General features: G+C 42.6%; 1 protein-coding gene and 1 long non-coding RNA gene across 10 annotated transcripts in view; one reads left to right on the top strand and one right to left on the bottom strand.

The window, feature by feature from the left end:
- siz (Brefeldin-resistant Arf-GEF family protein schizo) overlaps positions 1-23,094 on the top strand; it is a 39,367-nt gene extending 16,273 nt beyond the window's left edge. For 2 of the 9 annotated variants that reach the window (XM_012359831.2, XM_012359838.2), the window contains exons 2-9: positions 16,539-16,901; positions 17,050-17,331; positions 17,410-17,677; positions 17,835-18,191; positions 18,328-18,704; positions 18,827-19,482; positions 19,584-19,925; positions 20,006-23,094. In XM_012359831.2, the coding sequence (XP_012215254.1) occupies positions 16,539-16,901; positions 17,050-17,331; positions 17,410-17,677; positions 17,835-18,191; positions 18,328-18,704; positions 18,827-19,482; positions 19,584-19,925; positions 20,006-20,280 (2,920 nt within the window). In that variant the 3' untranslated portion in view covers positions 20,281-23,094. Of the gene's footprint in view, positions 1-4,133; positions 12,452-16,538; positions 16,902-17,049; positions 17,332-17,409; positions 17,678-17,834; positions 18,192-18,327; positions 18,705-18,826; positions 19,483-19,583; positions 19,926-20,005 lie in introns of those variants that run through there. The other 7 variants (XM_067349611.1, XM_012359834.2, XM_067349610.1 and 4 more) reach the window with 7 other exon arrangements.
- Positions 1,449-4,055, bottom strand: LOC136997986 (uncharacterized). The gene is made up of 2 exons (XR_010888561.1): positions 3,914-4,055; positions 1,449-2,088 (listed from the first exon to the last, which is right to left on the bottom strand). It is a non-coding gene; the product is annotated as an uncharacterized lncRNA (long non-coding RNA).
- Positions 23,095-24,405: the final 1,311 nt, after the last annotated feature.

Here is a 24,405-nt window from a genome sequence, read left to right as displayed (position 1 = left end):
ACGAGCCATAAGCAGGCGGCGCGTTTAGAAGAAAGTAGATAACTCACCTGGTACGATCTCTTGTCTAATGAGAAAGGTGGTACGAGCTACCGTCCAGCATCCCGGATGTGGTCGGTTGAGCGAATGAAATCAATATACAAAAAATACGGAAGAAATATATGTTGTCGTATGTAACTTTCACCACGCGAACGGGTGTGCGTGCGTGAGATTCGCGATGCTCTATCGGGCAATAGTGCGACATAATACTGCACAATTTCGTATTACAAGCGGCTCTGCTTTTTTTCTTTTTGTCGGGTAAATTTTTCCGTTGACATGATTGAGTCGGTTAGGCGAATGATGTTGTATCTCTGCCCCGCGTATGTCTGGCTTCGTACTTTACGTACGCAGCAGTGGTCGACCTCGATTTCCATCTATCTATACCGGTACTTGAACTTCCTACGTTTATTTGATCGCACACCGCAATGGAAATTGATTATCCGCACTGTGCGCGGCTAGTGAGGAATATCAAACCGTTTTCGCGGTTTGATTGATAGCGCGGTCTTATTTTCACAGTTTGCACCACGTACCACTGTGCGCGCGAACAAAGATTGAATTCAGAGTGAATACCATGTTGCGCGTGCACAGCTCGGTGCGTGAATCACACGCGCACGATGGATATTAACATTTACGAGCGTATCGTAAGGATTGGCTGTTTATTTCCCGGCTAGTTTATGTTCCGGCCGGACAACTTACCGTTTAATTTTCCACTTCGCCGTTTCACAGAGATATCGATCTCTGGATTAGCTTCATAAAAAATTAATTTTTAGCATCGCTAAAATAATTACAAAGTTTCTTCATTTTAATGACGCTGTACAACGCGTGTTGTAAAATCCGGAAAAGAAATGTAATACATCGAGGCGTAAAATCCGTTCGGGGCGTCGTTTGCGCGCCGGATTAAAATGTGAAGTTACGACGTGCGATGTTTACGTTCATCACATTCGTACGGGCGAAAATGAAAACTCCGTCGCCGGACCAGTTAGCTGATCGTGTTAAGCCGCTATCTCGAGGTCCGTGGCGCGCGAGATGAACGATGAGGGAGAGATTACCTTGGTGAGAGCAGTTTCCCGCGCCGCGATCCTAAATATTGACTCCGTGCGGCAAGTTCGCCGGCGGAGAGCAGCCCGCAAATTTACGATCATTAAACTCGTGAAATTACCTCCTTATCTCGACGCATCTCAATTTATGGCAATGACTTGTTTGCCATAATTTAATGCGCGTCGTTCAATTAATCCTGTCTACATTGTTGTGTCAGTTGCATTACATCGGTCCCTCAACCGCACGGTATCTCGGATAACACAGCGCGTCGTTCCACGTACGGTGATATCGAGCTACGCGATTTTATGCAAATTTCTGAGAATTCAGGCGCGGAAAATACAGAGAAATTCAAGTTAAGCAGAAATAGTTGAGAGGAAAAAGCGAAAATTGTATGAATATAATTTATTTAATTACTACAATCTGTTAATAATATATAGATGAATAAAATGTAATGAACGTCGCAAGATTGAAAAAAAAAAAAAAAAGAAATCACGCGTTCCAAGCGTATCTCTAGCACGCTTCTTCGCAATAATAAATGTACCGCGTCGCGCCGGTGCGCATTTAATCCTCTCGTTACCGTTCTAACATGGTGTACATTAGCCTCTCGAGTAGATTACCCGAGCATAAGTGCAATTCAAACACGGTTCGTACCCCTGCTGGTCGCGCCGGCGATCGGCGCGAGCGTGTTCTCTCAGGTTGAAGACACTCCGGTCTAAAGCGAAAGTCGAACGCGATCTCTTTCGTTCCCGGCCTCTCCTCACCTTCGTCCGACCTCCCTCGTTCCTTCTTTGCATGCACACCGGCCCGTCCGCTGTCTTTGTTTCTCCGTTTTCCGGAATATCTCCGATATATCGTTTCTCTTCTCCGCCTAACTCCGTCTCTGTCCGTCTGTCTGTCTCTCTCTCTCTCTCTTTCCCTCCTGTGCGATGACAGACCGTCTCCGCCTGGTACGAGCTAATCGGTACTCGTTATATAAAGCGACGACCGCGCGACACTGTGTCAAGAACTCGGCATCTGTGACAAACGGAAGGAAATGAGTTTGAAATTTGTTAATTTTAGTGTAAAAGAGAGAGAAGACAAGTCCCGCGAATTTTTGGGATTAACAGCGAAAGAAATATCCATAAAAATTTTCAAATAACAGCACTTATATTTGTTTATATTAGCATATATTTTTTAGATAAAAAAGAATTTAATTGCAGATTACGAATCTGTTTTTAACTTTCGACTTAAAATCCATATATTTAATTTATCTTAAGAGTAAGCGTTTTTTTATTCTGGATCTTTGCAGGTTTTTTTTTTGCGAGAAGAGTTTTTTACATTCCTGCGCTTCCCAGTTGCAGAACTTTGCTCCGCGTGAAATCGTGCGTTCCGCAACGAGTATATCTCAGAACGTGACATAAACCATTCGCACTTACCAAAACGTCTCTCAATATTTTAACATGGGCAACGTGCGTCGAGACTGTTTATGATACAACAACGGAGAAATGATAAATGTCGTTCCGCGGCTTCTTGCAGTCGTTCGAAAGAAGAGTCTGACCGAAAATATATTCAGGCTAAATTTTATTGCACTGCTGAGATTTTGTAAGAGCCATAATCGCCAAATAAGCACAAGGTTATATCATCGCAATAAAATTTTTATTATATCGAATATCTACCGATCATAAAAAATAACGAAACAATATTATTAAAGTATATATAAAACGATGAATAAACTTTATGTAGAAATAGCTGATAACAGCCAGAGATAAAAAGATAATAGGAATGCAGAATTATATTACATTGCGATAAAATTCTTATCGCGTTAGATATATTAATTATAAAAATTTTTTAAGCAAAATCGCTAGTAATGTCAAGTGATGAGTCATTCACTTGTAGACAAATGATTATGAAATTGATACGTTAAATGAAAGAATATTTCTCTGATATCTGCATTTTAACGGTGCACTTAACAGATATTTGCTGCTACGAAAAATCGATAACCATCTGTCGATTTTATATTATTTTCGCATAATGCCGTCGTCACGAACTTATATTACGTTGTACGCAAAACCGCCAAATCGAAAAATATTTTAGATATATCCCGGCGTTCTTTAATGGACCGAAATTCTGTGGTATCGCATGCGGAGTGAGAAGTCGTTATCGGTTTTTCGTTCAATAACATCTCTATGATATCCACGACGAAACAATTATGGGAAAACGTGTCGTGATTGCCGTGGCGAAACTTTGATATCTGTTTGAATCGAGCACGCAAAGTAGTGAGTTCCGGTCTCTAGATAATTTATAATTTCCGTTGTCTCTGTATCGAAGGAATTTTCATTGGTTGCGTAATTAAAAAAGTTGTTTCTCTTCTGCACACATTTTGAAGTGCGAGTATCTTTCTTGTTGAACGCGCAGGTTGAACGAGCCGACCGATGACAATAGCCAAATCCTAGTTGGATAGCGATCGTGTAACGAAGCATAACATCATTAACAATGAGTGAAAGTCTCGTCGCTGGCCATCTCGGCGAGAAAGTAAATGGAAAACGTCATAGTGTTTTGCAAGTCGAAATATCGAATCGCACGGCAGGAGTAAAAAATCTGTAAGATAATCCGAGAGAGATTTGCGATTAATCTAAATTAAATTGAAATTGAAGCAACGATTGATCGGTTAAAAATTTAATTTCCAACCTGTGCTGCATTTTCTAAAATTAATACAAAAATATATCTATTTATTCGGAGAAATATATCGATGGGAGAAAATTCGAATTGTCAGGCTCGCAATCCGATTTAATTCCGAAGACAAGAACCGAACGGTCTTATTTTCAGGCCGAAGGCTGCTCCGTTCGGCGCCTGATTTTACCTTTTTGCAAACGTCGTCCGTTCGGCGTGGATCATTTCGGTCGAATAGAATTGTAGAATATGTGCAGCGCGTTCGCCGTTAGAGCTCCGCTCGCGCTTCTATGAGGAACGAACTTGCACATCGTCATCACGTCACGTCGTGTCTATCGGTGCGACGGTCGGCGGCGAAGTGGGGTATAGACCACTCGACGACGGTTTCCGACGTGAACATCCAGTCCGCCGCCGACTAGCTCGCTCAGTCAAGCTGAAACCGCGAAGGACCGCGATAGAGCGAGAGCGGGCGCACGCGTGCCTTACGGCCTCTCGCGCGAACGTTTCACCGTTTCTCAATGCCGCCTGGTTCGCCGCGCGGCCAGGAAGATCGCGCGAAATCGAAGACTCGTCGAATCGGCCGCGATACTCGGAGCTGTGCGGGTCCACGGTGCCGAGTGATAAGCGCGCGATAGCGCGTAATGCCGGAAGATACGGCGAGTGATAACGCGAATCTTTCATGTCGGACAACAGGATGTGCGGCGCGAAATAAAATAACATCGGAACGGATTTATGTGCGTTTCCGCGATGCTATCTTTACGGCCAGCTAGGCGGAACTTGCTTGCGGGATATGATGTCAGTTGGAATAAACGAAATGCGTGTGTACTTTGCGCACCTTATCGGTAGTCGCCATATCGGTGCGCCTTAAAAAGCGCGCTGAATCATCGCGCGGTAAAATTGACGTGCAGCGCAGTGCACTTTTGCGCGGTTGGCCTTTGCGAGGTGTCGTGTGAAATCGACACACGACTGGGTGTATATCGGTAAGAAGGGAAATATTAGGTGTACTTCGCGGCGGCGTTTCAAGTTGAGCTCTGTTGAGCAAGAGTTCGCCGCCTAAATGGACTGGTTGCGATCTCTCGGTATTTCAACGAGGTCACGGAATAAACGAGGCAAAGATCAAAGCCGAGCAAAGATCGAAGCATCTATTAAGCACTTTGCTCTCTTCTTCGCGTTGTGCTCACAGAAAATCACAACGGTGTGGGACAGCCAGCACGAACGCTGTCCCAGTCGGTCGCGCTCGCTACGGCTTTCACGACGGTATTTACAGTCGGCTGCATTCTGAAAATCGCACGCTGTCACTACGCGACGATGAAAAAGAGGAAGGAGGAAACTCTTTAAACGAAAGTTTAAAACGTCGATTAAGAACACTAGATAAGAATGCCAGGATCGTGAGAAACGACAAACGAGGAAAAAGAACGCGAATCTTTTGTTAGCTTAATTTCAACTAACACTTGATGATTTCAATGAGCAACAATAATGAATCACGAGTACTGACGAAAATATTGAAAGAAAAGATATTGTAAGAACGCTCAATGCGAAAAAATAAAATACTTTGTTATCTAAGAAAGTAGATACATTTTACGTAAATTAAGCGAAAAAAAACAATATTTTAAGAGTTTTATGTATAATAGATTGTTCTTTTCTACATAAAAACACATTTAAAATTTATATTAAATTCTGGCGATTAAATAAAGACTAAATTATCAACTGAATAATAAAATATTCTTAGTTAAAAATATATTTTTCCTTATGTATATATTAAAGACTTTAGATTCTGTTAATTAGATGGAGAATATTAATGAACCAGTCACGTTACAAACGTGGCGATTAATAGAGAAAATCTTTTCCAGATTAAATCAATACACAAAATTCTGCAAAAGTTGAAATAACAACTTTGTTAGAATTTATTTATTTAGTCGACGTGAATATTTATGAATTGGATAGAGTTATATTTATTGATCGCATTTAAAAGCTATTTGATAATTATATCTATTCGAATTATATCGATTTTCGAATTATTCAAATGTTCAAAAGCAGTTTGAATAAATCTTTCGAGATCTCTCGAGTTTATTATCTGGAAAAAATGCGGATTCTCGAGAGTTTCCGGCGGCGGGTTTGGCTTTTAAAAATATTGCGAGTTTCGCGGACACGTGACGGGTGAAATGAAAGCGCCGGTAAAACGGAGCCATCGACAAAGTGGAGCCACGGCGGTCACGTATATATTATACGGGCCGTCAATATAACACTACGGTAATGATACGTATTAAATTCTGGTCGTGTGCGTCACGAAACGGCGCCTGTTGCCGACGTCGCACGCTCCGTTTCGGCGTCGAAAGCAATTTGGACGGTGCCCGGGTTGAATGTGTAACGCGTGTGTACGACGTTCTTCGCTCGTCTGTTTCAATCAGTCCCAAGTGCATCGACATGCATGCGCATCAGACGATGACGCCGCAGCGCGTTAATGGAAGAGTATCTACGTCGCTAGAAAAGACCGCATATTGATTACTGAATAATAATGCGGGAAAATAATTCGAGAATAGATATAATTATGATAATTCGTCGTGGAATCCGGCTTAGCAACGCTGAAAAGTTCAATTAAAAACTGATAAATGCATCGAATTTTTTACATGCGAAAAATATCATGGAAAGAAAATGAGAAAAAAGTATATAATTTAAAACATTGCACACATAATTTAGTCGGCGATAAAAATTAAAATAAGAAATAATCGCTCGGCGATATAAAATATTTTGCGATTTAAACTTTGCTCAAGACCTCTGCTTGATGGACTAATTTGTTTTTTTTAATACGGTTTATATGGTATAATTATGAGTTTTCTGTTTTTACGATCACGCGCAGTTTTTTTTATTCTCTTTGATGTGGCTATTAAAAAGATAATAAAAAAAAATTGCGCAATTGCACTTCGTGAAACTCGCGATAATGAACACAATGCTTCACTGAATATTTCATTTTTATCATCGTTTCTCGCTCTGCTGTCCTTTCGCCGTTTCGCCTTTTACCCTATTGGGACATATGCGTAATATCCCGGTTGCTGTAATATCCCTTCGGCGATCGTGAACGGAGAATTATGCATCAGTGACGTGAGCTGACCTTCCTTCGCTCTGACGTCGCGGCAAAGCCGTTCGGTGTAGCGCGATACCGCCTGTTTAAAATGACATCGGTTTAAAGTCCCGAATGCACGCTCCTCACATCGTGCTTATATCATCGACTGCGAAGGAACTGTTACGACGTACAACCGTATGAACGCGATAACTATGTTAACAGCATCTTGTGCACCACGCATCGAGCACGTGGGGCACAGGCGCGTAGTACGAATAGTATTACCGGTACCGTTAATACCACTTGCGCGATATCTAGTTGCTCAGGGAGTACAAGTGTGTCTGTGTGTGTGTGTGTGTGTGTGTATGGGAACGCGAATGACGGCATCCCCCGCCTTTTTCGCGTGAGAACGAAACTCGGATACAATGATATCGGGATAATCGGGCCCAGCGCGCTTTCGGTTACGCCGTCCTACGCACAAACGACCTCGCTTAACTGTGCTTGAAAAATGTACGAAGTTTCTCGGCCAGACGAAGCATGAATTGTAACTCGGCTTCTACGGAATCTCATACTTAACTTTCGACTACAAGCTCGAGCGCTTAAAGTTGCATTTTTATTTACGCCTTGTTTCCTCTTTCCAAGTCCGGATACACTCTTTTCTTTATTTTGCACGCGCGAAAAGTACGGTCGAAACGAAGTGCGAAATACGAAAGGCAATACCGCGAAATTGCGACGAGAATCTTTTTATATTTGCAAAAATATTTATTAATTTAGCATCTTAAGAATTTGCGTTATTAAATCGTTGGGCAATCATCGAAAATTGAATGATATTGATATTTGAACGGCACTGATACCAAAGTTGATATTTTTTATTCTAGCTTAGAGCGCGATTTTTGACGCTTTCCAGCTGCGAGGAAAACTCTCTTTAGAAATCGATAGCTCGTTCACTACCCGTTTTATTATTCACTCGAACATCTTGGCACATTTTCCCGAAGGCATTCCGATCCACACGTTTTCCCGGATTTCGAGATAAATTTATCCTTCCGACGATATCGAATGAAAAGCGCGCGACCGTGCATTTCCTACGCTGCATTTTACGAACCGTTATCCAGAACCGGACATTTTCGCCCGCGTTTAGTCGAGCGAGAACTCGCGCGTGCGGCAAAATAAAATTCGCCGACTAAACATTCGCGTGCGAAAGGACATCGGGAGAGCTTTTCCGATGAGTATACTCGAAAATTTCAAGAGAGAAAAGCTCTCGTTGATTGACACGCCGCGAGATGTGAAATACGTTCAATCTTAGCGGATAAAAATACTTTGGTTGCATAGCGACGTTTCTATCAATAACTTAACGTTATCGATTTTATAAAAATAATTAATCCCTTAATGTCAGATGTCAATTATTAAAAACGTGATAAAAAATTCTTACATTCGTTTTTCCAAAAATCTTCCCTCAAATCCGATTTCCAGGCCAACGTTATTCCGATGAAGTAATTTCGACGGAAAATAAAACGCAGAATGTTTGTGTGTCATATTTTTGTCCGCCTATGCTGCGGAAATTTCACGCTGTGCGCCAGTTCGAAAATTGCTCGCGGCCTCCGCGTCGGCATCGGTTCTCCCGCTATTCATTACACATGTCGTCGGGAATACCGTGTCATTAGGAAACGAGAGGAGCAGACGAAAAAAGAATGGAAAAGACCATCGCGGCTTTCATGATTCGCGTGCGCGCAACTTATTATCGCGTACGCGTGTACCCGATAGCATGCCGACGTGAACTTATTATTAGAGTGTGACGTTTCGCCGAAGTGAACTTAAACGCCGTTACCGCACGACTCTTCGTTCACGACTCGGTTGAAATTGAGAAAATGTGTCCGGTCCCGCGAAACCGAACCTAGTAACCCATTCCGCTAACGAGCGCTACTTTTGGACCCGCGGCGTCCTTTTTTTTTGTTCGCCGAGAGTCGCGCAGCTTACTCTCGATACCTCTTTCCGCCAGCGCTTCCCGCAGAAATCACTTTTAACCTTTGCCACGCGGATTTGCGCGCCTAGACCAGTCCCACAGTCGTCCGTGTCTAGGCGCAAGGTGCACGGCCGACCGGAGCTTTCTCCCGATCGCTAACTTTTACTTTTGCCACAGGCAAATTGAGGATCTCGATGTGTCTGCTGCGCTCTCGTACACACTACTCGCGCCGCTGCGACGTCACTTCTGCGGGAGGCCGCCGCGAAACTAACACGGTCCGCGCGAGAAGAAGATGCAGTCGGGTCCCGCGTGTAATAGCAGTGTGTCGCTTTTTGTGCGCCCAGATTAAATTATACAGCGCGTTGAGGAGCAAGTGTTGCGCAAAAAATGGAACAGCGAGGAATCAGCAGTGATAGTTTTGTCAAATCGATCTCGCTGAGGTATCTCGTGAAAACGGCGATGATGCTAAGTGAAAACGCGTCTTTACGACGCAGGATGTTAATTATCTTCGTGTCTGAAACTTGTTATATTTCATGATTTTCATGACACAAAACAGACAACTGTGCAACGTAAAATTGAAAGCGAGAAATGTTCTGAGAATTTTTCCGCGACAATGTTTCGCGGTAAATATATTCGCGTATCTTCTCCGGAGGGAGAAAGTTTTTGGGAAAATAATCAGTTGTATTTTTTGGATAGATGATTGAAAAATTACTGTGTGGCAAGTCGAGAGAATAGCCGAATAACATAGATTTTTCCGAGTTGTAAAAAGTTTTGAGGCCTGACGGACAGGCTTTTGAAAAGTGATATGTTAGCGTGATAGCGCGACCGCAGGTATAGTTTCATCCAAAACGTTACTCGGAGTGCATTTTACGCGCGTGTTTTTCAACAGGCCGGGGAAACAGCAACCCGCACGAGTCCAGTGCGAAATTAAAACTGGAACACCGCGCACTCGTTGAAACTGTCGCCGTATTGACGCGAAATCCCTATCGCGGCAATATTAACATACGTGAAAGTACAGGCGGCGCGCGGATATGTCCGTTGTGCGTCATTATTTTTCTATTTGCAATTCAGCTGGTGGCACGTACGATTCAAAGAGGGAAATCTATCGGTGTCAACGTATAAATATACGAGCGTTCAATCAAAATCGCGCGAGAAACGCGGACGCGACACATTTCGCGTTTAATTCCTTGCTGCGCGCTTTGCGCCGTATCTTGTTCTTTATATCTTTCAAATTGCGAAAGCACGGGGGGATTCGAAGGAATCCTCAATTTCTTCCGGTTCAATCTTCGGACGTATTTTCAGTCTTTAGACGTCTCTTTTTGCGCCGTTCGGACTCTTCGCGCGAATCCGCGAAATTTTCACGGAATTTAGGTGCGGAGTATTAATCGAGAACAATTGGTGCGAACATAATTGAGATCGTGATTGGAAATCGTTTGCGCGCCGATAAATCGATAGCGGGCTTCTTTTCCGCGCTAAAGTGGATCTCCCTCGCCGGTGCAACGACCTCGTCCCGGTCTGTCACGATGTTTCAAGTTTTAACGTAGATTAAAAAAAAAAATATATATATATATATACACCACGTGGATCGCAGCGATATCGCACCAGCGCGAATTGACCTGTATTTCCGAGCAGTGGCAAGCATCGAGACGAGCGTAACAATGTATATGCTCGGCCCCCGGTTGAAATCGCCGCCGGTGGGAGTCTGCCGTGCCCCACCTTTCATTCGACTTTGACAGTTCCATTATGGTATCGAAGCTAACGGCAAACAGAACGGGTGTAGTTGACGATCGTGAATCAACGTGCGCGCCGGTCCGTCAAGGTATTTTTATTGTTCTTTTTTTTTCTGTTTCATACCGCCGATCAGCGAGCGACATGTGCGGAAAGTGGGTGCCGTTGTTGGCCCCTCGCTCGTGGCCTAACGTCGTGGCTGTGAAATTAAACCGCGATAAACGTGAAAAATGCAGTTCTCGTGTCGGCGATTTCCCACGCGCAAAAGCTGGATCGAATAAGTGGATTTAATAAAGTTTTCCGTTTGTCTTTTTCGGAATTAATTCGATATGAGTGTACCCGAGAAGTTGTGCGATTGCCGTGCTGGATTAATTTAATTAGTTTCGCGTTCGTTCGCCGGGCAACTTCGAGCCGAGACGAATTTTCGTCCGCGTAAAAGAGAGCGAAGCGGATCGCGCTAACGAGCCCGCGCGGAGTTTTGGAATTGCATCACGAAGAATATTTCCGTCTGTCGCCTCACGAGCGGTCTCGAGTTCGCACGAAGGATTTCAACACTCATTATTATTCGCCGTCTTTGACTTTTTCGTACGTGCGTCCCCGATACGAAGCAGCCGAAGACGAATGAACGGTATCCGCCGCCGCCGCCGCCGCCGCCGCCGCCGCCGTCGTCGCGCATTGCACCACACCAATAAACAATCGCGCTTTACTTTTCGCGAAAATTCCAATTTACCGCCGACTCTGAATTTTGCAAATTTTATTCCGCCGAATTCGACGAAGTGACAAGTACGCCGGACATAAATAAATGTTTATAATTTATCGTAGTCGACGGCGCGATTGTTCATAAATTCTATCGCCATGGCAGTATCGCAATGGAAACGATATTACGTGCCGATTCTGTGTTCTAGATATTACAGTGTGCATTGCAGTAAAATCAAATAAAAATGAATATATGAATTAATCAATAGCAGTTATAATATCGAAAGAAATTATGTATTTATAGACCACATGTATGAGTACAATGCTTTCATTAAAGAGAGATTCATCGATAGCGATGGATAAATTGCGTGGCAGCAGCGTATCGTGATACACTTGCAGTTACGCATATTGATTAAGCATCATTAGAAAGTTTTAACGATTGCCCGTGAATCAACCGGAAAAGGCGGACGAGTGAAAATACGACACTATTGATCGCTGCCGAGAGTAGCTCGGCAATAGTTAACCCAATTACTTAGTGTCAAACTTGGCAGCTCAAATCCAAATGAAATTTAAGCCGGTCTCCGCGCAAGGACTAAATGTAGATTCTGAGAATTATTATATTAATAAAGGTCAATGCAATGCTCCGATAATTTATTAATTCGACCTCAATTTTCGCGACGATTGTGACGAATAAAATCATTATTTCAATCCTGTTACATTGATTCTGTTAAAATTTGTGGGAATCGTTGGTTAATTAAAATTCTAAAGCTCATTTTGCGATAATCATTTTCGAATGACGCTACAGAGAGGAATTCTCTTAAATTGAATATTTCCTTTTTTTCAATTTACGCCGTCAGAATTTCACGGAGACATAATTTAATCGAATTTAGGTCCGTTGGATACCGATACGTATCTTCCTTAACGTGATTCCTTCGGCACCGGCAATTAACCAAAGAATGCTGTGGCAATTTTGCGAGCTCGCGTAAAAGCCGAGTGAGAGAAACGCGAGCGACGATGGGTTTGCCGCTGAGCCGAGGCGCGACTCATCCCCCGGAAGGGTGAACATTTTCGTGACGGACAGTGATGATCGCGTACACCATGATCGAGCCGCGCAGTGACAGGGTGACGGTCTGCTCACCTCAGACTCAACACCATTGCTATCAAGTGATACGAACGACAAGAGTGCACCAAAGCTCGCGAAGCTCGAGGATGGTGACCGTTCAGGAAAGGGTCGTCAGGTCGCGTCTGCAATTGGGTTACTCCACGCCGACGTCGTTCATCAATCGGTACATATTTATTATTTCTATTTAACCAACCAACTAACGACCCGCCGAATCTGTCAATGATGGATGACCGGAACACGAATTGTCTCTATATTTCATTCCCGAATTAAACGTGCTTGACATTATTCTGTCAGAATTTTTTCAATTCACATTACTAAACACTATCGCGCGTAATGTAACGAGAGAATTCATCTGCGAATTATTTTGAACTCGTTTTTTTTTTTTTTTTTTTTTAATAATCACGTAGGTTTTGTACATAATTTCATGTGTAATTAATTTGTTGAAAATATGAATAAGGTATTTTAAGAATTTCTTCTCCCTTGTGTTAATATGTGTTTTTCTGTTACGCTTGTTTTCCTTTATATCTCATAATGCACTGCAAAGCGTGAATCTAAATGTAAAGCGAGGGAAGTAAGCAAATTCTATCGAAGAAAAGGAAACTACATCAACGGTACTAACATCCGGCGCTATCTCGATGAGATTCGCACGAACGTAATTATCATAGTGGAGGAAATGTAATCTCTCTAAAGCGGCATCATCTCACCTCTTCCCCCCCAACACATCGGCGAGCACGTTCGCACACGCCGCCGGTAGAGAGCAAAATTATTTCAGGCAGAAGAGGATCGCTCGATGCCCGCGCAAGCGTATGCGCGCGCGCACCCACGCCGGTAATGGCAATCAACGGTTGTTAATTGCTCGATGATAATTAGTCCGCGGCAGCGCGAGCCTCAGTAGCGGCTGCAATAATAGGAGCACGCTTTAATAATTTCCGTAATGAATTCGAGACACACCGTGTACACGACTTCCCGTACGGTACACGTTAGCACACTTACCGGCCATGACTTCTCTCGATATCAGAAATGTACGCGCTGTACTACTGTTTGTTGGGAGCCGCTCGGCGATCACGTATAGAACTTTTAATGATATACCGTTAAACTTTGTTTAACGGCCGTAAACGAGAGTGGCGGGATAGTTGAATTGCTAAAATTCGTCTTCTCATTTGCAAATTATATTTATGTTTCACATTCATGTATTCCTTTAGGTTTATTTTTGCATTTTTTAATTATCTACGATATGGAAATTATCTCGGTAATATCGGAGACAGCGGTGCGCAAACTCTTCGGGAGGATATCAAAAATGTTGTGAAAATATTTCGCCCGAAAGGAAAGTGCGTCGAGTGTTGCGATTGTACGAGGAAGTCGCGTGATTTTTGCGTGAGTCCGCATCGCGAAGTTTATTAATATATCACTTGAATACCATAACATGTCCCGTGAATAAGCGACGTTAAAGACGCCGTAATAGACAGGAGCGATGGCACTTGCGCAAATCTCTTATGCATCTGCATCGTCGGAGAAGTGGAGCAGATACATTCTCGAATGCATCTCCGTGAGTCCTCGTGAAAATGAGCTGTCAGCCGATTTCCACGTCGTAATTGATCGCGAGAGCCCCGGCGCTTTTATCGGACTGTCGTCACCCGCGTGATTGATTGATTAATTCGCGATGCGAAACATTTTCGTTTCCCTTATCTGCCCGCGGTGTAAATAGCGCAGTTTGTTAGCGACGCGAATACAATATGACGGATGCGTCATCCGCCCGAGGAGCCCGCAATATGCTAATAGCTTGCATTGTGTGCATTTAGGCCAACGATAATGCACGCGAGCTATCACTACGCGGTAATTCAATTCTCCCTTGACAAAGAGCATTTGCATGTACTTTGCGGCTCGAATCGAATTACGCATTAAGAAGTTAACAAGATGTTACACATCTATTGCTTTCAACGGAGAACACCCGTAGTACGCACGATATATCGTTATCGTCACGCCAGATGCATCGATAACGCGCTCGCTTTAATTATGTATCTTCGCGCGTTCCGCGGATAAGTACTTCATCGGCTCAGCCGTTCGCGCTTCCTTTCCTCATTTTTTTTTTTTTTTTTAAAGCAAGAATAACACAGGAAACATATGTAAGAGAGAGAAAATAAATTTTGTTAATATTCCTTCGAGATACTTCCGTAGACGGAGCGGGATAGAGAAGCGCGCGCTTCTCGAAAAGAGAGCAGAAAGAAGCCGTGCGCGTTTGGCCGCCCAGGGTATATCTTCCCCCCAAAGAAAAAACACCAAGCCAGGTGCGTGTCGGGGCAGGCGAAGCCGCGTGGGGAGACCTCGATAGCACGCGCGCATCGTGGCACGCGAGTCCACGGAGCAGATGTTCCTCCTCCTCTTTCTGGGGAAGCTCTAATGCCACACCGCTCCTCGCGTTTATTTCTCCTTATATTCAAGGCCGGCTTCGCTCCTGGCGAAGCGCCTGCTCTTATAAGGCTCGTCGACGTTCTCATTTTCGAACCTCAAACGTCTTTGTTGAAAAGAATGCGCCTTAAATCGATCGAAAATTGATACCTTTTTTTTTTCTCGCGGAATATCGAATCGAGAATAAACCGATAAAAATTGTTTCAACCGCAATGATTATATCACGGCCAGTCGCGATAATTTTCTCGCAGCCGAGGCACGCCGGCAATACCAGCTCGCGAATAATTTCGTAATAATGAATAGAATTATTTTGCTCGCAATGCTGGCATCGATGTATTTACAAACCTGGTTTCTGAAACCTGAAATTGTTTAATTTTAGCTTAACGTGAGATTTGGAAACCTGTTACATCGTATAATTACGCGCTCCTGTTTATTATTCGAAGACATCGCGTTCGTGCTGTTGATGCACGTACAACATTTAATGGTACACGCACTGATTACGCGGCAGAAAAATATGGTTCGACCAGCGATGTGTTCTATAACGAGGCGGATAACATCGATTTCTCGCGCGATTCCGTTTCAATATTAATAATCCAGCAATACAATTCTTACAGATTATACATTCACATTGATCTCGCTATCGTTAAGACATTTTTTTCCGTATCGCATTTATTTATTTTTTCCGCCTCGAGATTTTTTCGACCTCGTAAACTTCGAAAGCCAAGCGAATAAATTCGCGTCGCACTGCTTTCAACTCTCGACGAACTCTCGGTCGTCGTCGTCGCCGCCGCCGCCGCCGCGTTCCGTTCCGCTGACACACGGTTTTGTCATACGTCGCGCGTTCATTTGCTTATGTTACGCTCGCATCCTTACGTAAGTCGTTTAATTGACGCCCATTGCGTAAGAAAAGAAGTCTCCGCGGTTGCAGAAGGTTGAGTGTCACGGTCAGAAGCATCGCCGCTCGGTGCTGCTATCGTCGTTGCACCTGCCAGATGCACACCGACGGATACGGGCGCATAATATACACCTTTGTGCGTCCGGGGGGACTCGTATCCCTTCGATCCGAGATCCTTTCAGGGATTTCTTGTCCCGATGGTCCGGCCGAAAAAGGCCCCGGCAGCCACCAGCTGCTCTCTTTCTCCGCCAGTTCGTCTTCGGTGCTCGAGGTGGCCGTCACGCTACGCAGTAACGCGCCGCGACCTCGAGTTCTGCTTTCGCGATTGAAAGACAGTTTTAATTGTGTAATTGCGCGAGAGCGAGTCGAGGACATTCGTAAAGCGCGCAGCCAGCGGCCGCCGGCATCATAGACGAAGATAGAAGATCCGCGCAATTCGATACACGTGGAAAAATCGTCCCGAGTTCCCGCGAAGGCAACATGATCGCCTGCGCTTCCCGTTTCAGGGGGTGCGTCCTCTTTATTTTTTACGATTCGCGTACATGCGTCGGTTGCGATCGAGACCGTCGCGTGCGTACGTCTAATAATTAGAGGCACCTGGCGTGAATAAGAGACGACGTCGTTATCTTAGTTTAATTATCTCCTTACAGTTCTCGCCGACTTTTATTATACGGGTTGCCCGTACAACTGTCGGTAGACTCGAAAAAAATGATGATTTTATAAAAAAAAAAATTAACAATATTCTTCCGCTCGCTCGAAACATCGATAGTCTTGAAGAACTTTCGCTGCTCGAACTATCATCTTCGATAGCTTATCGGAAAAAATTTCACAATCACAAGATATAAGATTGAATTGCTAAAAAAGAAAAGACAATCTGGAAAACGATATCTCCGTGCGAAGTCCGGAAAGCGGGAATATATTTTTTATATTTTGTATATTTTCTTTGCAGCTTTCCCACGAAAGTGGAGAGGCCCTTAGCGTCGCATAGCAGCAGCGCTAATCAGGTCCACGGCAACAGCATGCACGGCGTGTACTCGACGTCCGGCAGTCAGACGTCCCTGTCGACGACGTCGTACATCACCGGGCAGTCCTACATGCAGAATCAGAATTACGCGCACGGGCCGCCGTATTCGTCCGCGGGCGTGCAGATGTATCCGCACGGCGCGACCGGCTACTCGCAGCCGCAGAGCTACGGCACGATGGTGCAGGGCTACGGCGGGCAACCGCAGTCCGCTGGATATCAGCAGAGTCATCTTAAGAAGGGATCGGTCCGCAACGGCGATGTGCTGAAGCGATGCCGACTGCAGACCGCGTAAGTCGTAATTCTATACATTTGCGCCAGTTTCGCGGCCGCGAGTAAATAGATATATGGAATCGTAACGGTCCGCGCGAGCAAGGCCGCTTCCGGCCGCGACGGTAGATAATTTGTGAAAATGGTCATCTCTCTCTCGCCACGACAGATACGAGCTGTCGCAGGATCTGCTCGACAAGCAGATCGAGATGCTGGAGCGGAAGTACGGAGGCGTGAAGGCGAGGAACGCGGCGCTGACGATTCAGCGCGCCTTCCGCCGATACACGCTGCTGAAAAAGTTCGCGGCCATCACGGCGATGGCGAAGGCGGAGAAGCGGCTGAGCAGGAAGCTTCAGGAGGCGGCGGCCGATCGCTCGGGCGGCCTCAGCGATCACGAGAGAATGGTCTATCACAGCCAGATATACATTCAGCAGACGCAGCCCGCCAACAGGTAATGTATGCGCGGTGTTCCGCACGCGAAATCTCTCCGTTAAATTCGTCCCGCTAAATCAATTGCGAAATCTAACAGACCGATGCCGATCAGAAGCATGTCGCTGCGGGAGAGGCGGCACGCGGACAATTCGCAATCGCCGATACCGAGGAGCCAGAGCGGTCGATGCGAGGTTCAAGTCACCGGCCATCAGCACACGAATCACAGCTTGCACCAGAGCGGCGGCAGGCACACGCCTTCGTTGGCGCCTAGCCCGTGCAATCGACATCAACAATTGCCACCGAGCCCCTGCTGGGAATCGAGCTCCCAGGAGAGCGGTTCCAGCATCCATTACTATAATCCACAGGTAAGTGTCGACACGCGTCGTGACGGTGCGCTGAACGAACGGTGAGATTAAGTTGATTCGATGAATTTTCGCAAAACGGCGGACGTTGATAATTTTCTTATACATCCTCGCTCCATTACGTGAATTCAATAGAGAAAATCGCGATTCATTTGTACAGGAAGCTTTGTGCGGCCTGAGACAAGAAACGCCACCGAGAGACTTGTTACGGACGCCGTGTACATCGCCGTCGACGCCGCACAATCTGCAGACGGCGTTGTCGCAGAATTGGAGCAGCGCCAACCAACTCTGTCCCGGCCGAACGAGAGGCTCCGCCAAGAAGGTGCCGCCGGAGGTACCGAAGAGAACGTCCTCCATCACCTCCCGATCCATGGAACCGCGTCACAATGGTCTTAGCAAAAGTGTGGAGAACGGAAGTCTGAGTTCGGTACAGAGCTCCGGCAGCGATTCGACCAATTGCGAGAGCTCCGAGGGCGACGCTCAGAGAGGCTCGCCCGTTTGGAAGCACAAGGGAATTGTGAGTATGGCTGATTTTGTTTTTCTCTCATTACATCGCGCCCGTTGCTTGTGTACTTAGCGCGCGAGTAACGGCGATTTCTTGAGGACGTAAGCGAAAAGCATTAACGGAACTGTTATTCTGATTGCAAAATCAGTCGAGTTCGCCGGAACATCAAGAATGTGCGAGTCATACCACGGACTCCGTGGCAATAGCCAACACGGTGAAGGAGCTCGGGCACTCGCATGCCAGCTCCGGCTACCAGCTTCCTCTGATGGATCACGTGGAGGCACTGCCGAGTCAAACGAGCTACAAGGTGTCCGAGACGGTGAGAAAGCGGCAATACAGAGTCGGCCTAAATCTCTTCAATAAGAAGCCCGAGAGAGGGATCAGTTATCTCATTAGACGCGGATTTTTGGAGAACAGTCCGCAGGGTGTCGCCAGATTCTTGATTAGTCGAAAGGGACTGTCCAAACAGATGATTGGGGAGTATCTCGGGAATTTGCAAAACACTTTCAATATGGCAGTGCTTGAGTAAGTGGCGCTACAATATGCTCAATATATTTGTATTAATATATATTTATAAAAACAAATGTATATTGGTAGAAAAAATTATTATGATGATGTTAAATTATATTTTCACTCGTAATTTACAGATGTTTCTCCCAGGAATTGGATCTGTCTGGGATGCAGGTGGATGTCGCTTTACGAAAGTTCCAAGCCTATTTCAGAATGCCCGGCGAAGCGCAGAAAATCGAGCGACTGATGGAGGTCTTCAGCCAGCGTTACTGTCAATGCAATCCCGACGTAATATCGAGGCTGCGGTCGGCAGACACCGTTTTCGTTCTGGCCTTTGCTATTATTATGCTTAATACGGATTTACACACGCCGAATCTGAAACCCGAGCGCAGAATGAGACTCGAGGATTTTATAAAGAATCTTCGCGGAATCGACGATTGCGGCGACATAGACAGAGACATTCTAGTTGGCATTTACGAACGGGTGAAGGATAACGAATTCAAGCCGGGCTCAGACCATGTGTCACAAGTAATGAAGGTTCAAGCGACCATTGTTGGAAAGAAGCCAAACATGGCGCTGCCGCATAGAAGATTGGTGTGTTACTGCAGGCTCTATGAGATACCGGACATTCACAAGAAGGAGAGACCCGGCGTTCATCAAAGAGAAGTTTTTCTTTTCAACGACTTGCTCGTCGTTACAAAGATTCTCAGCAAGAAGAAGAATAGTGTAACTTACACTTTTCGGCAGAGCTTTCCACTCTGCGGCATGGTAGTTACTCTATTCGAGGTTCCTCGTAAGTTTCCACGATAGAATGTATTCTATCAAGATGTTTAAAGATATTAATTTAACTTTTTTTTTTTTTTTTTTTTTTTTACTAATTTATCTTCTTTGCAGATTATCCATACGGCATAAGACTCTCTCAGCGTGTCGACGGAAAGGTTCTAGTCACATTTAACGCCCGGAACGAGCACGACAGATGTAAATTCGTGGAAGATCTCAGGGAGTCCATCAGCGAAATGGACGAGATGGAGACCTTACGTATCGAGACCGAATTGGAGAGGCAAAAGAGCAGTAGAGGCGCACGCGGCGGCGCGGAAAATAGAGACTCCGGTGTCGCCGATGTGGAGATATGCCCTTGTCCCGGAACTTGTTCCGACAGAGCAGAGACGGTCGACGTCGACACGCAATTGAAACGTTCCGCCCTTAGCAATTCACTTCTGGACATACACGAGCAGTGTGAGTATACAAGTAAATAATTATATTTGCCGTCACGACGAACGCTTGTGTATAACATGCCGATGTGTATGTGTGTCCAGTTGCCGGTGAGAAGCCGCAGCGTCGTGGAAGCGTGGGTTCTCTAGATAGCGGTATGTCTATTTCATTTCAATCTACTTCTGCCAGCTCAATGAGCCAAGGCATTAAGCACCCCGGACAAGTTCATTCTATTCACTCAGGGGCTACGATCCCTGGCGCTGGTGGTAAAGGACTGGCTCAGCAGCCGTCTTTTTTAGGAGGTCTCTTTGCCAAACGAGAGCGAAAGCTATCGCAATCTGAAGAGTCCGGCCCTTACAGTCGTACTACGGAAGTATAATGTGTATACTCTTCCAGTAACATAAATAAGGTATACCTTTGTATACTCGCTTTCTTCTAGTGCGCTTCGTGTTTTCAACAAAGTAAATAAAAAAAAAAAAAAAGATATACTGTATCGCGATAACGACGATTTTAGATAGCAATAATCACTCACTGATTTATACATCTTATGAAATTGCATAATGAAATTACGGGTGTCGTTTTTCCACATTCAGAATTTCCCATCGTACCGTTTACTCTCAACTTAGAAACTTAGACGTGAGAAACGCACTTAATACAAGCAGCAAGACTGCCGCGAGCTGTTCTCTTAGCGTACATAATAGAATAGCGTCGTGTTTTTTATACGTATATCACGAAGCGTGCTAAAGAATGGAACAATTGGTGACATCTAAATCCAGGAACATAAATTTGAAAGATCGGGCAGGATCCGATCAATATTATCTGGCGTATTTGAAAAGAAAAAAAAAATTTTTTAAACCTATCTCTCCTCTCCCGAAATGTGTATAGTATTTATTCATCTGAAAAGAGCTAATGTGGACATTTTTCATACTGTATTTATAATTTACAACACGTGATTGAACGATAGAATTGTGTGTAGATAGTTATTATACATATATATATACACTTTTGCTTAGTTTTACATAATAGATGGGCGTTAACAAATAACAGATCGTAATAAAAAAAGAATATCGATTAAGTCACGAGAATACAAGATACTTTATCGAGAGGAGCTCTAGCTGTATCGCTATCAGCAAGTATTATCACTCTCACCGATTCGAGCAATTGTAAATAGTAGACGTATGACATTCGGACCGAGTTATCATGTGTAACAAGAATGAAGTTAGTGTAAGGAAAACGATAAGCAATCTCTATCGATGTTAGGTGCATGTTGATGTCTAATGATTTTTATTATCGGAAATGTGAAGTTTGAATGTAGCAATGAAATAAGACTTAACATAAATCGTGTTTGTCACTATAGCGACCTACTTGATAATCATTTACGAGAAGTAGTTTTGCTTATTGTATGTTGAAATTTTGACTCAAAGTTGTTCGAATTTTCACTAAAAGGAAAAAAAAAAAAAATTCAGCATGTTAAATATACCCATGATTAATTCGTTTTTCGCCTTTCGCGATGAGTAGACGAGTAAATCTAAACGTCGTAGTAGTGTCATGAGAATAAACACATAGGCTAAGATACATACGCGAAATAAAAACGAAAAAAAAAGAAAAAGAAGAGAACGCGCATGCCTTATATACTGCCACGATAATTCTCGCGCGGTCGAGAAACGAATTAATTAAATCGTAGAAAACTCGAAAGTTCTTCAAGAGCTGTGGAATTGTATGACGAACTAATTAATCGTGTACATAGCGCTGACCGCAACGTCGGCAAGCTGTAAACAAGCAATGGCGTTTATTAATTTAACGATAATCCCCGTTAAAGTAATGCATCTATATAGGAGGAGTGTTTAATATATTTATTTTAAGTTTTACCTTTACATTTGTTCTCAAGCTGTCCCTTCCTCTTTTTTTAAATATCGAGAGTTTCAACCGACAACCAAAGGATTTCACTAATATTATAAAAGAAAGAGAGAGAGAAAGAGAGAGAGAGAGAGATGTTTTCGACGGGCCGCAATTTTATTTAGCAATAAGTATTATATAATCATTGTTAATTTAAAATAAAAACTTATATTGGCAAGGTATGAGATGCGGTCAAAGATATTCTAAATACAAATCATCACATAAGTAAAACATCGGAATTTTACGAATAAAAATCTTGCGCGCAAAAAATTATTAAAAAAAAAAAAAGTATCGATCGTAGAAATAAGTATGTTGCGCTGACAAACTTTTATACATATTGCATGATCGACTACGTTTTAACTTTGTGCTTATCACGTCTGCTAATATTGTTACCAATTGACTCTTAATATGGACGATTCGTACTACTAATGCGCTTTATAACGTTGTAAACGATTGAATGTTGAACACTCCGTTCTATTTATAATTCTAATAAAAAAAGAAAGCAAAGAACGTAATTGTTGAAATTGTCGACGGACAATACGTATTCCTGTTGACAATACATTTTGTTTACAGAAAAGGAAGAAGATAAATAGAGGGACATTTCTATGCTTTATGTGCCTGTTGCGAAATTTTTTGATATTAACTAGCTACAAATCATGAATTCATTCTAGTCTTTCTCATCGGTACAATATACACAGTACATTCTTCATACGAAGATATGCGGGATTAATTTGCTAAAGTAATTTCCTAAATTTCATTGTACAAATACACATGATTAACTTAGATACACATCAAATATGCTAAATATAGTGAACAAGATCGCGTCAATTTTTACAACTGGCTGCTCACCTAAATAATCCAAATTCTGTGATAATCTTACGAGAACAAAAAAGACTGACTAGGGAGACAAATATTATGAGACATTTTTTTTCACCTCAAATTAAAAAAAATCGTTTTATCGAACGATGAAAAAGATTATTTAAACATCACTTCAGCTTTTGAATTTGATACTTCATCCCTATCAATAACAATGATCAATTACATTAAAATAGATTATGCTTGATTGATGGAAAATATCAAGAAAGAATGGCACCAAGTTGACGCGGTCTTTAAATTTTGTCATCCGACGAACACGTCGCAATATTCGACTTGCTTTCCGATTGGGAGAGAAAGCGCGTAAGCGTATAATTAAGAGATCAGTTCCCAATGCCAAATTATTAATAAATTCCTCCTTCATTAGTCTAATAAATGCTGTAAGCACACTGTGTTAATAAATAACTGAATCTGAAATGCATAAGTGATTATGTGTTGTTCGTATTGTCTCGTCGTATCTCTAACATCCTAGAACAGTATTGCAATGCATGTTTAGTATGGTAATTAACATAATTATCATTTAAATAACGTAGAATACAATAACTAACTATAATAATTATTAATCTTTATATACTTATTACAATAAGTATATAAATATATACTTTTTTTTATTTTTAATCTTTTTACCTAGCTTTTATTTTATATATGTCTTCAGAGAAGGACAAATTTTTTATCTCATTATTTTTATACTGTGCACAGCACACTAAACACTAAATACTATATATTTTTATATAGACACACACACACACACAAAAGTAATGTACAGTGGGTAAAAAGTTAGAGCATTACGAACTGATTGTTCTAATTTCTCGGTAGAGAAGTTTACCTTTCAATTACCTAAAATAAATATTGGTAAATATCAGTGTTGTTCTATCTGTTGATAAAGTTTTCCTACGCGTTAAATTGTTATCACTAGATTTTGTATCATGGTGAGTATGATACATGTTCATGTCGACGAATATATGACATGAAGTTTACGTAAGAAAAATTGCAAAGTAGCGAACTTTACAACTGCAGATTTACATATGCATTTACACAATTTATTTTTGTATTCCTAAATTATTTTAGGAATACAAAAGGGATAATTTGCTTGATATTCCAATTTACCAAGTAAAGATTACTGATATTTAAAGTTCAGTCGGTAAAACATACAACTGCAGCATCACCTTAACAGCTTTCAATAAAAGAGAAAAGTTTTTGTATCGACTGTAAATATTAAAAAAGACGTAGTGAAGTTTATACTTATAAATTTTATGTCATTTCCATCAAAATAAAAGTTTATTGTTTTTTATTTTAGGACAGACATATAGATTCTAATAATATTTTTAATTTATTAAACTACATATGCTATCTGCTATGAGATGGCGACAGTAAATCTTACAGCATGCTGCTTCGTTGATAAATACAAAGATAGATACTCTATTGTTATATGTTTCATGTTATATTAAATTTATCAATAGTTATGTATACCAGAAATACAAATGTAAATTAATTTGAAAACCACAAGTGACATTTTTATTAAAAATTTGAAATATTGAACATTTTTTTACTAGAGAAAAATAAAAATAATATTATTGATCTATTTACTTTTACAAATTATTACTCTGAATTTATAACAATCTACGACAAAAACAATTTTAACTGAAAAAAAACTGTTGTTTTGCTTTTAATTTGTCAAAAAATGCCAAATTTAGTTTAAAATAATTTAGGAATACAAAAATAAATTGTGTAAATG

Source organism: Linepithema humile, chromosome 2, assembly GCF_040581485.1.
Source record: "Linepithema humile isolate Giens D197 chromosome 2, Lhum_UNIL_v1.0, whole genome shotgun sequence".
Classification (NCBI taxonomy): Eukaryota; Metazoa; Arthropoda; class Insecta; order Hymenoptera; family Formicidae; genus Linepithema; species Linepithema humile.
This window is presented reverse-complemented; position numbering and strand designations above follow the sequence as displayed.